The sequence below is a fragment of the Benincasa hispida genome, chromosome 11 (assembly GCF_009727055.1).
Source record: "Benincasa hispida cultivar B227 chromosome 11, ASM972705v1, whole genome shotgun sequence".
Taxonomy (NCBI): domain Eukaryota; kingdom Viridiplantae; phylum Streptophyta; class Magnoliopsida; order Cucurbitales; family Cucurbitaceae; genus Benincasa; species Benincasa hispida.
Window position 1 is genome coordinate 40,125,573 of NC_052359.1, and position 14,469 is coordinate 40,140,041.

General features: G+C 31.0%; 1 protein-coding gene across 2 annotated transcripts; it reads right to left on the reverse strand.

Moving 5' to 3' along the window:
• Nucleotides 1-1,364: 1,364 nt before the first annotated feature.
• LOC120091030 (cycloartenol-C-24-methyltransferase-like) lies at nucleotides 1,365-13,611 on the reverse strand. Of its 2 annotated transcripts, XM_039048821.1 has the most exons (14): nucleotides 13,452-13,611; nucleotides 13,264-13,357; nucleotides 8,835-8,901; nucleotides 8,645-8,718; nucleotides 5,454-5,538; nucleotides 5,312-5,367; nucleotides 3,899-3,953; nucleotides 3,666-3,713; nucleotides 2,830-2,913; nucleotides 2,634-2,750; nucleotides 2,478-2,561; nucleotides 2,252-2,377; nucleotides 2,037-2,134; nucleotides 1,365-1,693 (listed from the first exon to the last, which is right to left on the reverse strand). In XM_039048821.1, exons 2-14 carry the CDS (start codon nucleotides 13,344-13,346, stop codon nucleotides 1,630-1,632), a joined length of 1,041 nt encoding a protein of 346 aa, XP_038904749.1. In that variant the 5' UTR covers nucleotides 13,347-13,357; nucleotides 13,452-13,611; the 3' UTR covers nucleotides 1,365-1,629. The 2 variants fall into 2 exon arrangements, with proteins under 2 accessions (XP_038904749.1, XP_038904750.1); XM_039048822.1 differs by lacking the exon at nucleotides 13,452-13,611 and having other exon boundaries at nucleotides 5,454-5,545; nucleotides 13,264-13,338.
• Nucleotides 13,612-14,469: the final 858 nt, after the last annotated feature.

Sequence of the window (14,469 nt, forward strand, 5' to 3'; positions counted from 1 at the left end):
TTTCATATAAATATTATGTAAACTTTTAAAATATGATGACCATAAAAGATTAGTTCTAGTTTAATCAAGTCATAATTAAAGTCTTGTTTAATAATTCAGTCAACGTTTACGGTATAATCAAGCTACAACAGAAGTTTCATTGATTAAATCAAACAATTTTCACCAATTTCTCTCGATAATTGCATATTGATATTACATATATTTTACATACGATGATTAAAAATAATCATTATAGTCTACATAAGGCCAAATTAAAGTTTTTCATTCACTAATTCAATATATTCTTATCAATTTTCATTTTTGTAAAAATTTGACCTCGATGGAAATGCCATTAAATCAATTGGGCAATTTGCTTAAGGTTTGGAGAACCATTAAAGGCGATGATTTGTTTAAGGTGTTCCTAGATTTTTATTCATGACATATTCAATTTACTGTCATCAAAACTTAAATTTGTTAAATTTCCAAGAAGAAAGTAGTAAGAAAGTTCATTGACACTAAACAATTAGCATTTCTTTTATAAATATTAGTGAACCTTACATTAATGCATTAATGTTAATGGATTCCACTTTATATCTAAAAAGCATGTTGACGTGACACCCAACAAATAGAAGTAACAGAACATAATATAAGAAATTTTCGGAGGAAGAGGTCCTCATCACCCTTTAATTATTTTGGGATCACCATTAGCGAGAAGCCTAAAACAATTCCTTTTTGGGATCAACAAAATTTGAAGCAAGCTTGGGAGGTAGCAATTGATAATACAAGCCTAATTTAATAACTATTTTGTTTTAAAATTTATGTTTATTTTCAACCAACCATGCCTTTTATTTTCCTTGAAGAAACATTTAAATTTTTAATCAAAATCTAAAAACAAAAATAAGTCAAAAACTATTTCTTTAATTTTCAAAACTCGACTTGGTTTTTACATTGAGAGAAAGTAGATTACATAAGCTTAATTTTCAAAAACCAATAACTAAAAATAAAATAATTACTAAACGGAACTAATAACTAGAGAATGAAAAGGAAGAATAGTGTGTGTGTGAAATCAACTTCATGCCATGAATCAATTTAAGTGACAGCTTTTTTGTCAGACCAAAAAATGTGTAAATAGACCTGGATGGTTTACTTTAGGTTCTTCCTGTAGATTACTACCCTTGGTAGCAGTAACACTAGTGAGGTTTCCCAACTAATGCATTTCTTCCAATATGTGTGGAATCTCTCTCCTAATTGTTGCTTCAGTTTGAAAGACTTATATTTCTTTCTTCTGTGACTTTATATAATGCACACCCTCTCATTGTAGTGCCCAACACAGATTGTTTTGTAACTACTCAAAAGACATCATCAACTTAGATTGGTAGGTCTTATTTTGTTCCTCCTGGAAAAAGGATGTCTTATCCCTTGTTTCTCAAACAATAAAATAAAAAATCTTATATGATCCAACTAAACAACAATTACCAAACACCATAAATATGGATATGAAATCAAATTTACTTTTTTCATCAAGGTTATTGCAAAGCTGAAATTAAAAAAAAATGGCCATAATATTTAGTAGTTTTTGAGACGAGAGAAATAGAAATAAATTAAGGTCATAGTATTACCATAGCCACCAAATTACTTGCCAATGCCGTTTTACTCGCTACTTAAAAGCGGTTTACGCACCAGGAAGAAGTACATAGGAGTCATGACCTCTTTCCTACAACAGTATCAAAAGTTAAAATCAGCATGCTGAGGCATCTCTCATGTTTAAAAAGATTAACAATGAACACTACAGCTTAAAAATGAATGTTCATTGTGTTCTTGAGTGCGAGTGTTGAAGTTTCTCATAAAAACTTTGAAACAAATTGTAGCTCAAATAAAAACCTGACTAAAGAATAGATCAAAACTTTCACATGTTTAAAATTGTCTGAGTTTTGGCTAATCTAAATGGTCAAACTGAAAGAATTAACCTTGATTGGTTTGGTTCACTTAGTTCAAGTTCTTACTGATTCATATGCAATACCCCAATTTAGGAGAATGCTGTGTCATATAATACTTACTTTCCACCTTCAACCAGCCCTTGTGCTGCTTGCTCTAGAAAATTTTGAACTCTTTCACTACCCTTCGGGGCGAGGCGGATATACTCCAATGCTCTAACCTACAGATAGAACAAACTCAGCAGCTTGTCAACATGGTCAATATAATGCAAAGGTAACAGGAACATCCAAAAAAATACAGTGAAAATTGCAGTTTTACTGCATTTCATTCTGCTTACCATATATTTTGTCACGCAACGCCCAATCGCTGTAGCACGGAAGTTGGTGATCGAGAACTGACCGCCATCTAAAGGTAAGTACCAAGGAACAGGTGAATCTTCAGCAAGGTCTTTTCCCCAGATGACCTGAGCAGAGTGAGCAGAGCATATTTATCTGCTACAGTATTTTCATGAAAAAGGAAATCAAATACAAAAACAAAAGAGAAAAAAAATCCTTCCAATCAACCTCGAAACCTGCTTGTTTCAAAGCTTCCAAGCACTTTCCTATTGTCTTGATATCTGGAAGCCCACTACCAATCTCAATTTCAGCCTACGGATATGGACATTGTCAGTATAACTGTATAAAATCAGAGGAAACGGGGGGCAGAATCAGCAAGATAACCTTTATTCTTTGGTGATCTTGGTTATTGGGATCGAACGAGTTGGTCAAACACCATTCATAAGCAGCAAAATGTTGGCCAGGTTTTAGTACTCTGTAGATCTCCTTGAAGCAGCCATACTGCCAGAGGGGAAATAGCAGTTAATTCAATAGAATGATTGCTCTAAACACATACTTCAGAAATGTAATAAGGACCTACTGCATCTGGTGCGTGACAAGTAGCTTCGATTGCATATATTGCATCAAATGAATTATCATCAAACGGCATTTTCATAAAGTCACCCTGTCGAATGAACCAAGAATTGAATCATGTAATTCATTAAGACGATTTAAGACTGTACAATAACTCAAATGTTCATGTTAGGGAAAGATGTAGCCCCCAGCTGGATCATCCTATTTGCTCCAACAGACAAGATTAGGTGAAAAATAGCTATATATACGGTCTCATATATACCCCTCCTCAGTTTTGGCTCGGCTTGAGATATGAATTTTGATTAAGAGTTTAACTAAGAATGACGTGTTTCTAGTAGAGTTATGCTTGATATTCCATGTGCATAGAAGGAAGAAGAAGAAACTACTATCAGTGTACTTTCAAATGTTACAACCAGAACTTCAAACTTCTGAAGTCATGAAAATTCCCATGCATCAGCCCTTTCTATTATCAATTGATCATTAAACATGCACGTGGCTTTTATGGCAATGGCCACGCGTGTCAACTCTTCAACTCAGTAACTAAACTAAAACTAGTGACAGGGACCATTTATAAGCTTGACTAAAAGTATAGAGACCAATTCTTAATATTTGGAAGTATAAAGAACAAAATATAAGAATAGCATTACAAATATAAAGGTGCTGGTACTATTTAACCAACGGATGAAACAAAAACCTAAGCGAGCATAGCTCAACTGGCCTATAGTATGTGTTAGTGACCAAGAGGCCTACGTTTCGAATCCCCCATCCTATTGTATTAATTAAAAAAAAATAAAGAGAGAGAGAGAAGAATTTTTCAAAAAGCTGAATTCAATCTACACCAACCTTGACAAAGTTGCAAGTCTTATCCAATTTTGCAATGCGATTCAGTTCCTATAGAATAGCAGAAGATTATGAGTAGTGAAAACATTAATGAGAAGTACTATATCAGATAAGAACACGGTACAAACATAATCAAACACATCATAATAACGGTAAAAACAAAAAGTAGCAAAAAAATGCCAAGAACAAAAATGAATGTGTCGAATGCTACGTAACAGAAATGGAACAACACGTACCTCTCCTCTAGTAATCTGATAGCTATTGTTGTTCAACCCAGTAATTGAAGTATAGCTGTAACAGATTTACATAGAATATGAGATACTGAAAAGGCCAAAACAAAATTTCCAACTTAAAGCAATTATAAATCGTTATTTTCAATGCAGAACCACAATATAAAATTGAGATGTTCCTACTATTATCCAAACCATCATTATCACACATGATTTCGAGATGGCAAATTGAAACAACCTGAGGAAAAGATCTATTAGAAGTCGATTCACAGAAAAAAGGTACAGTCAAAATAAACATTCTTGCCATTTCCCCCCATAAGTCTTAGATAATTCTCTACCATTACTTGAGATCCTACACATCTTTTGGGGACATTTTCCAGATGCACCTTTCCTCGCTTCTAAGCCACCAAAAACTATCTTTCTTTCTCACAGATGCTCACTATAACTTTATATCACAAGGAGTCCTATTCAAATAAGATCTTCAGAAAGTGCCCTTAATCTACCTTTATAAAAGTTGAACCACTTTACTTGACTAAAAAGGATGACTTCCAGTTCCATACTACTTTGTCACCCATTCGTACCTCACCAATCAAACTTCCTAATACTCCAAACTTTTGAATGACGCAACTATGTGCAGCCTGATCACTCCGTTCAACTTAAATATTCGATATGAAGTCAAAAGATTATCTTTATTAAGGCATTTCACCCTGTCCCTATTCTCTTAGAGAGAATTTTTTTTAGAAACTGGTAAGGTGAATGAGAAATTGCATGCACTCATCGAGGTGACAAAGGAAATTTAAAAGTTGAAACATTAAAGTCTTGTCCCATCATTTCTAGAAACTCATTCAACTTAACTCTAGATAGGAAATTGAGCAAAACAAAGAGGGGAAAGAAATGACAGATTAAAGTTTTAAGGGGTGAAAGAGAGTCTCTTTGTAACTTAAGGGATGAAAGAAATTAGTTATAAATTCCATAATTAATGTCTAAAAATGAAGGGTCGAGACTTATTATCTTCTAACTCTTCATTTTCCTCTCATTTTCAACACAATCGTAGTGGACTTCCACCCACTAATTCAAAGCAATTTCAACAAAGCTCAACTGTTTGAAGATGCCTGGAGCCAAAACATACAATTTTCCCCTGTTCTTCCCAAAGAATTTCTGAATGGAAGGTATTCCTATAAGGCTAAATATAATATGAAGGAGACCCATTCCTATAAGTCTTCTTGTAAAAGCCATAAACTAACGATTTCAGCTAAAGGCTCAATGTGGAGAAAAGGATTCATCCATCCGTATAGTGAGGGAGGTTACACCTACGGAAACTCTTTATTTGACAAAAGGACATAAGAATATCAAAAGATAGATATCGATTCATGTATTCTACAACAAATAATTGTTAAGATCCATACAACTAAAGCGCACCTGAATCTTGCAATCTCTCTCAGTGGTCCGCCTATACCACATCCAACATCCAAGACCTGGTGCAAACTCAAAGTTATATTTTTATAACATGCGAAGGATGAAGTAAAATTTCTCCCACTGAATTGTATTAAAGAAGACAAACCTTCTGTCCAGGCTTCAAACCCAACTGTAAAGCAAGGAAGTGCTCGTGCTTCTTAATGCTCTCCCGGAAAGACTCACCAGTCCATCTACAAGCTTGGAAAATATGCTCGTTTATATTATTTTAGCAGCACTTAAGATAAAAGCACAAAAGCAATCATAGCATGTGTAATATTATTCGTGAAGTAGTGCATGAAAAGTTGGTCTTCTATGACCATTCAATGGCCATTAACATGGTAAAATAGCAAAAAAATCCTTGACCATTCGATAGCTATTCTCCTATATACACCATCTAAACCAGAAAGAAAAGAAAAGGAAAGGGGGGAAAGACTCTGCCAAATACATTACCGAGGGAATGTTTCAATCCTATCTTCTCTCTTTAGTACATTTCTCTCTCCTAGTTGCCTAAATCATTGTGGTGGTCCGTGAGATGGGAAGCATTATATTCTTTTGAAAAACATATCCATGGTAACTAACATCTTTGTCTCATTCTTCATTGTTCAGAAATGTTTTCAAGAACTAATACAAATTTGAATGTAAAAAATCTAGTTTCATGTTAAATTTGATTATAAATTTGGTACAACTTTTACTCTTTTAGGATTGTGCCGATTTTCATTCATGTATTTGAAAAAACCTTAGTAGATTTCAAATTGTACCTATTTAATCTCTATACCTAATTATAATAGATGGATGTAAACCAATATCTATGATGTCAACTTCATCAAGCCATCATAAGCATAATTCAATTGTCAAAAAAACATGTATCATCAACTAGGAGGTCAGAGGATCGCATCTCCTACCCCGATATGTTGAACTTAAAAAAGTCTTCATTAATCTATGATCAACTTGCTCTTTTTAAAAAAAAACTAGCTTTTAGAAAACATAAATAATAAAAACATTATTCCATTTTATTATTCTCATGAATCTATAAAGAAAAGATTGACTACAACATAATAATTTAGAATGTTTTAGGGCAAAATCCACACGATCTTATTTGATACCTAAAGTTTCAAATGGAGAACTTCCATTTATAGAGTTTGGAAAATAGCTCTAAATAATTTCTAAACTCCTTTGACCATTAGTTGACTAATAGAAATATAATATGATGGTTAAACTTGATTGACTATGCTTGCTAATTTTGAAAAATGATTAATTTAGTTGGAGAATGGTTTAATTAGCTTTATAATTTTTCTAAGGCAGTGGTTTCTACAATTATCTCAAATAAAATCATAACATATGTTAGTGACAACATAGTATTTTCCTGTAGAACAATTTCCTTATTTGGAAATATCCGACTGTAATATTTCGTCCGATATTTTCCTTTATTAAAGCGTGACCTTCTTATTCCAAATGGGGATTTGTTTCCTTTTTGGATTTGATTATTTAAAGAGAATTGTGTTGTCCATTTAGGTCGGCCGTATTTTTATTTTATTGAGTAAGACGATTTATGTTCGACAACCGAATTGTTCTACATTGTGTTCTTACTCGTTGCTCACTATTCTGCTGTGTGAGTTCTTCAACTGTTGAAGTGCAACACTTTGAAGTAAATCACAGTCTTAGGGGGAGCCTAAGCTATTACTGCTAGAGAAGAGATTCTCAATCTTAGGGAGAGCCTAAGACTTAGCTTCAAAGAAGGAGTTCTCCATCTTAGGGGGATCCTAAGATTCATCAGTGAAGGGAATTCGCTGACTAAGGGGAAGATATCTCAGTGAGAGGAGTCTCACACATTGTCGGAAGCCAAAGTGTCTAACATTAATACTATCAAACTTAGGGGGAGCCTAAGTACACTTGAAAGGGAGTTTCACATCTAGGAAGTGTACTTGAATCAATGTGGTTAGTGAGTTGAGCTCTACATGAATCAATATAATGATCGTGTATCACAGATAAGTACTACATTGTAAACTATTTAACTCTTAAATATTAGTGGATTATCTTTCCTGAGCACACTACCCCTCAGACGTAGGTGAATTATCAACGAACTGGGTTACCAACTTCTGTGTGTCTTTACTTGTTTACTTATTAGTATTTTTGTTGTTACAATGCTTGTCAATGCTTTCCGTTTAACATCCGTATTTCGAATAGGGAGTCATCCTATTCCTTTTTCAAATTTAATGGTATTTTTTTGTTGTTCTTCCTCATCTTTTCTCTCTCTCTTTATCCTCAATCTCTAAAGTGTTTCTCTTTCTTTTTCGTTAGTTTCGCTGCCGATGTCAGGGCTTGTCATCAAATGCTTTTCGCCATACTGTCTTCTGTCACATGTCGCCTTATTGCATTACACATTGTTGTCATTCAATGTCGTCTGCGTTGCAGCCGTCTACCACACATCGGGTTCCCAAATCTAAAACAACATAGTTGTGGTTGCATTGTCGTGCACGGTTGCTATCTAAGGCTTCTGTCATTTGCCACAAGCCACCCTAACACTTCAAACACCAATAAATCTTAAACACTCAAATTTGGAACTAAAAAAGCCCATAATTGGTTTCTCGCTCATTCAAGTGTCATAATAGAGAAACCTCAAGATGGCGACTATGTGTGGTAGACAACAGCGCAAAAACGAGCATTGAAACAAGGAAGCGACTAAATGGTGGTGGAGATAACGACAAAAGGCTATCAAAAAAGAAAAAAAAGGTGAAGAGAGAAAGAGGATGGCCATGTCATACTCAAATCAGCTAAAATTGGCACACTATTTAACTGTCATATCATTTTTTCATTAAGTCAAACTAATAGTAAGAACTATTCAGAATAATCTTTTTAAACTTCAAGAAATAAAGTGCCATCCTTCAAACACCAAGAATTAAATAGGCATCAACCTCAAACCTACATGCCTCAAACTTTAGAGACAATCGAAAGCACATTTTGCTCATATTTTATTTTTAGACAAATATTTTCCAAGTTAAATTACAACTTTGTATAACTTAAAATTTGAAAAGAGAAGTTAGCTCAATTGACATATAATATGTATTAGCGATTAAAAAAAAAATTGTTGATTAGTATCAAATGTCTTTTTTTACAAATCTTTTCAATTAAGAAAAAAGAAAAGGAAGAAAGAAACAACAAACAATTATTAAATAACATAGAGCGGGAAACAAAAACAAAATATTAACAAACCAACCATTTGAAGTCCATTTTCAGTTTAAGTAGTAAAATTACAGGCTGTGACAATGTAAGAGAGGAGGAAGATGATGTATATCGTACCTAGGGGCAAAATGGAAGCACTCTCCCCAACCGAACTCATAAAAGCTGGTCACGAGATCATAGTATTTATTGACCTAAAATACAGATTACCGAGACAATAATTTTGGTGAGTTTCTGAATATCGAGATGGCGAAGAAGAAAAGGAAACTGATTCACATGCAATGATGTAAATTAGTTGATCGCCTCTTACCATGTCGGTATAGTTGGCTTCTCTCTCCTTCTTTTCGCCTCCATAGAAGCCATGGTATTTCTCATACCTGGTTCCATCAAAAGTAAACCCTAATTTAGCCAACATAATACATGCAACTTCATAAATCTTTAGATCAAAGAAAACAGGAAAAAGAGAGGGTACAATTTTTCACGAGCAAGAAATGATAATTTCAAGGTAAAATGGCAATGATCAGGGGAAAAGGAAAGACCTTCTATTGTAGATAACAATGGTGCTTTGGAGAAACAATTTATGAACGATAATGCCTTTGGAAACTAATAAATTTGAAATTTAGTGAAGGAGCTTTTTTTAGTTCAAACATGGGGTATTTCAAACTCCCGCTTTAAGAAGGTAATTTGTTCATCATGTAAATATAGTTTAACTAACATATAGTTAAAAGAGGAATAGCGATATAGTAAGCATGTGCATGAAAATTGGGGGAAAGAAACTTTGTTGGTATGACGTCTCTTAAAGAACAATGCTCATCTATGCTAAGGATTAAAATGTTATTGTCAATAAAAACATTGAGTTCAAAATTTTACGATGATATTAATGATAAATATATTTCATAAATATATACAAAATATTGATGTCCATGAATATTTTTTAATGAAAACAAAAAATTAAAAAAAAAAATTGATCATTTTTAAGAATAGATCTATTTGGCACTTAATGTTTTAAATTGGCCATTTTATTATCTGAATTTTTAAGAATAGGTTTAAAAAGTCCTTTACAAATAAAACCATTAAATTTAATTCACTAAATGCTGATTTGACAAGGATTAGAAAAAAAAAATTTTTTTTAATTTTTCCCTCTTTTCTCCCCTCCTCTCACTCCTCTTTTTTCTGGAGTATTTTTTTCTTAAACAAAAGTTCCAACTGTGATATAACGAGCTCCTCTTCTTTTTTCTAGAGTTCTACTTTTTGTTTGAAGTTTCACCTAAATACCTTGACTCAACTTCTTCATTTCCGATGGTTTCTATTACATTTTTGTTTAATCTTTCAATGGGGGTCATTCTATAAGACCCACCTGTGTCATGAGTATTTAGAGTAAACAATGGTGCTTGAACTTGAGTGAACGAAATTTTTTTGTTAAAGGAATCTCGTTGGTTGTCTAGTGGAAGTTAGTGCATTTCAAAGGTAAAATTAAAAAAAAAAAAAAAAAAAATAGAAAAGATCTATGAAGAATTTGTGGCTCAAAAAGCTGAAAGTAAAATGGTAAAGAAAGGGCATGTCAAATTGTAGAAAAATGAGAGAGGGAGATGATCGGAATGGAAGACCAGAGGAGAGAGAAGAGGAGAGGAAGGAGAATGTAGAGGAAAAGAAGAGAGAGAAGAAGATTAAAAAAAGAAAATAATTGAAGTATATATTTTTTTCAAGTCATCATGCCATATTTAGTCAATTAAAATTTTCTTGAAACCAAACGACTAAAATAATCAATTTGAAATATTAGGTAACAAATGCATCTATTCTTAAAAATTCAAGGACCAAAAATGTATTTTTTCAAAAATAAAATATTAATATAAATCAATAAACATTTTACTATTTTTAAATAAATTAAATATATTATATTCACTTTGTTATTTGTATTGATGTTTCATATATTGTAGAAGCTCAAATAAGAAGGGTATGGGTTGGATCTTTGATCCTATATGCAAAAGTACCCATGTAATTTATTTTTAGTGATTCAAAATTAACTTTTTGATCCATTATAAAGCTTTGTAATAAATATGTTTTTTTTGTTTGCACAAAAATATAAGTGAAGTTGATTTTTCTTTTTAGTTCAACACTATAGCTACAAAATCTCTTACCTCTTAGTTGGTAGGTTCATATTGGCGTGAAATTCATTTCCTTATAAGACAAATAATAATATCTCTATCTTATTAGGCGATCGCCTCTTCCATTGATTTTTGAGTAATTGTTTTAAATGATAAAATTACTCAGAATATTTTCAAATATAATAAAATGTCATTATTTATCATCAATAGATACTGATAAATCATTGATAGATAAGACAATAATATTTTGTTATATTTGTAAATAAGTTAATTCATTTTTTTTATTTTTGAAAACTACCTTGATTTTTTTTCAATGGATTGATGTTTGTTAAATTTTTGTGTTAAAAATACATGTATTTAAAAAGAACTTTATATATTCTAACTTATTATTCAAACTCCTTTTTAGTTGTTAGGGAAAAAGTCCTACGTTTAATTTTTTTATGACAAAATTGCTAAAAATATTTATAAATAATAATAAAATATCAACATCTATATTTGAAAACAGCCTAATATTTTATTTAAAAACAAATTTTCATATATAGCAGTGGGTTTCAAAAAAAGAAATAATAATAATAAAATTGAGAAACCCGTGAGAATGTAAATAACCCAAAAGTCATGGAGTACAATTTTGTTTTGTTCTGGAAAATTAAAAATAATAATAAAGATGACAATCAATTCATACTTTTCTTTAAAGGAAAATCATTATCAAATGGACCATAAAGACAACAAACCTATTCAAAGTTTTTTCTTTGTTGATTGATACTTTTTACTACATATTTTCTCCCTTTCTAAACAAGTAGAGTGAAGAATTCAAAATCAACATCTAATCAAGAATTTATGTCTTAACTAGTTGAATCATATTCAACTTGTGAAGCTTATTAATTAATTATCAATATATTCTTTTCTCTCAAACCTCTTTTTTCTTTTATCACTTTTCTTTTAGAAATTTTCTTTATAACACATGTACTCCCAAAAATAAAAGTGTGCGGTAAAATGGTAATTTTATTTATGAGAAAAAGAAACAAGTCCGCAATTAATAATATATAAACTACTCCTGAGAAGAAAAAGAATCCCTAAGCCCTATGAAAGAAGCCGCAATTAATAATAAAAACGATTTTGTTTGTTTAAAAAACGACATATAATAAAATCATGTAATATTTTTAGAGTTAGATCTCATAAGTCATAAGTCATTATATCAAAAAAAAAAAAAAAGTCATAAGTCACAACTATAACAACTCCAGAACCAGAAAATAATAATAAATAAATAAATAATAATAATAATAATAAAAGAGAGGGAGAAAAAAACTCAGAACTGTAAGGCGTTCAAATATATTTTAAGATTTTCCAAAATGGAAAGTTCCATCTTGACTGTTTGCCCACTAAAAAGGAGTTCAAATAAATAAAGAGGATCTACAAATAATAAAGCATTAGATTATTGTTATTATTGTTATTATTATTATTATTATTTTGAGAACCTATTAGAATACTATTGTTACTATTACTGTTTGTTTCTGTTTTCCCAAATCCCTATGATTCTGATCTTAAAAATAAGATTAAAAATTAAAAAAACAAACTAATGATTTAGACTCTTTTGATAATCATTTAATTTTTTTTTATTTTTAAAAATTAAACCTATTTTATCAATAATTCTTACAACAATTTTCATCTTTCATGAGTACAATGGTTGAATTTTTAGCCAAACTCCAAAAGCAAAAACAATTTTTTAAGAACTGTTTTTTTTAGTTCTCAAAATTCGGCTTGATATTTTAAGTCATTGATGAAAAATAGATAACAAAAGAATAAATTTAGAGGTAGAGTAATGTTCGTAGACTTAATTTCCAAAAACAAAATAGTTACCAAACGAAATCTTAATTAGCTAACTTAATAATACTTAAATCTCTTCGATCTCTTTATAATTATTTTGTTTTTTATTTTTAAAAAATTATTTTTTCTTCTATAAATAGTTAAATTCTTAGTTAAATATAAAAACAAAAACATGATTTTAAAAAACCATTTGGTTTTTTATTTATAGTTTTTAAAAATTAAGCTTATACATACTCTTTTCTGTTATGAAGTTGTAACTTTGTTATCTATTTCTTTTACCAATATTATAAGAAATAAAGTCAAATTTTGAAAATTAAAGATCCGTTTAATAATCATTTTATTTTTTATTTTTTATTTTTTAAAATCAATCCTATTTTTAGATCTTTAAATACAAATGTTGAATTCTTAACTAAATTTCAAAAATAAAAACAATTTTTGAAAAGCTATTTTTTTTAATTTTCAAAATTTGACGATAATAAAGTAAGAAATTTAATCTCTAGATTTAATTTTCAAAAATAAAATAATTACTAATAGGGTTATTGATATAAGAATGCAACTATTTAACTTTAAAAAAAATGACAAACATGATAAAAATAAATAAATAAGTTTAATTAAAAAAAATAGAAAACGAAATAGGCACAAAATGTCCCCAAATGATTAGGAAAGGAGGCAAGTTAGTTTCAGGTTCCCCAACTTTTAAAGAGAAACCCACCCTACCCTCGAAATAAACCGGACCGAACCGGCAAAGTAAGAAAAACCCTCGAGAGAACAGAGAAAGTGAGTCTAAGAAGGAGGAGAAATAGAGAGTACTTTTCAACGGCGCAGAGCACATCGGCTTTGCTCATCTTCCCGCCGACGCCGGAGGCAAGATCGAACGCTCCTTCCTTCGACATTTCTCTGCAACCTGAACAACAAAACGAGAAAAAAAAAACAAAATTAAAAAAAAAAGGATTGGAGTCAGGAGTTAGGGTTCCGATGAGAAGGATGAAGCACATTACGTTGGAGAAAGCAGAGAAGAAAACGAGGATTTTTGCAGAGAAAAGAGAAGAAGAAGGACGACGATGAGTTAGAGAGAGAACAAAAAAAAAATAGGAATAATGCTTCACTCTCTCTCTCTCTCTCTCTATCTCTATGAAGAGGGATTTTTTTTCTTTGACAGGCATGCAAGAATTGACAGCCTCTCCTTTTCTATCTTCTTTTTTCTTTTTTTTTTTCTCCTCTTGTGGATGAAAACTACTCCTTGGAGTAAAATTATTGAAGTTTCATGGTGGAAAAATTTAATAGTTTACTTATCTTTCTTTTGTTTATACTATACATTTATATTCATAATTATTAGGTGGGCCCCATTCAATGTGGACAATGTAAATTTATACTATCAAATTGTATGTTTGAGGTCTGATCCTCATCCCATGTATTGTCACGAAAAGAAGCATGTTTGAGTGACACAATAAATAGAGAGTCTGAAATATCCACCCGTAGTGGTAGAAATTTTTTTGGGACTACCAATAAAATCATAGCTCAACTGACATAGTGTTCATATTATCAACCTCGTGGTCTGAGGCTCGACTCCTACACCTCCACACTTTAATTACAATATCTTTACAAAAAAATAAATCCGTCTATTAATTTTCATCATAGATGAACACTCATAGGCTTCTATTAACTTCTATTAATATCTATAAAAAAAAAAAAAAGACTAAAATTTTGTTATTTTGTATGAATGTATAATAATAATTATTTTATAACATTATATAATTTAAAATAATATATTACGTCATACATATCCTAGTTTTAATCAAAATGAAATGAATTTCTACATGAGAGAGCCTTATAAGTTGTTCAAACTACATATAATTACTAAAATCACATTTTTTGTTTTAATAAATGTGGATTGACTAATTAAAGAAAATTGGAACAAGATGCATTCTTTAAAGAAAGTGTTTTTGTCTTACTCTTACATATGATGCAAAATCAAACTCAATGGTGCAAGTTGGGTTGTGGTCCCAATGTAGAATG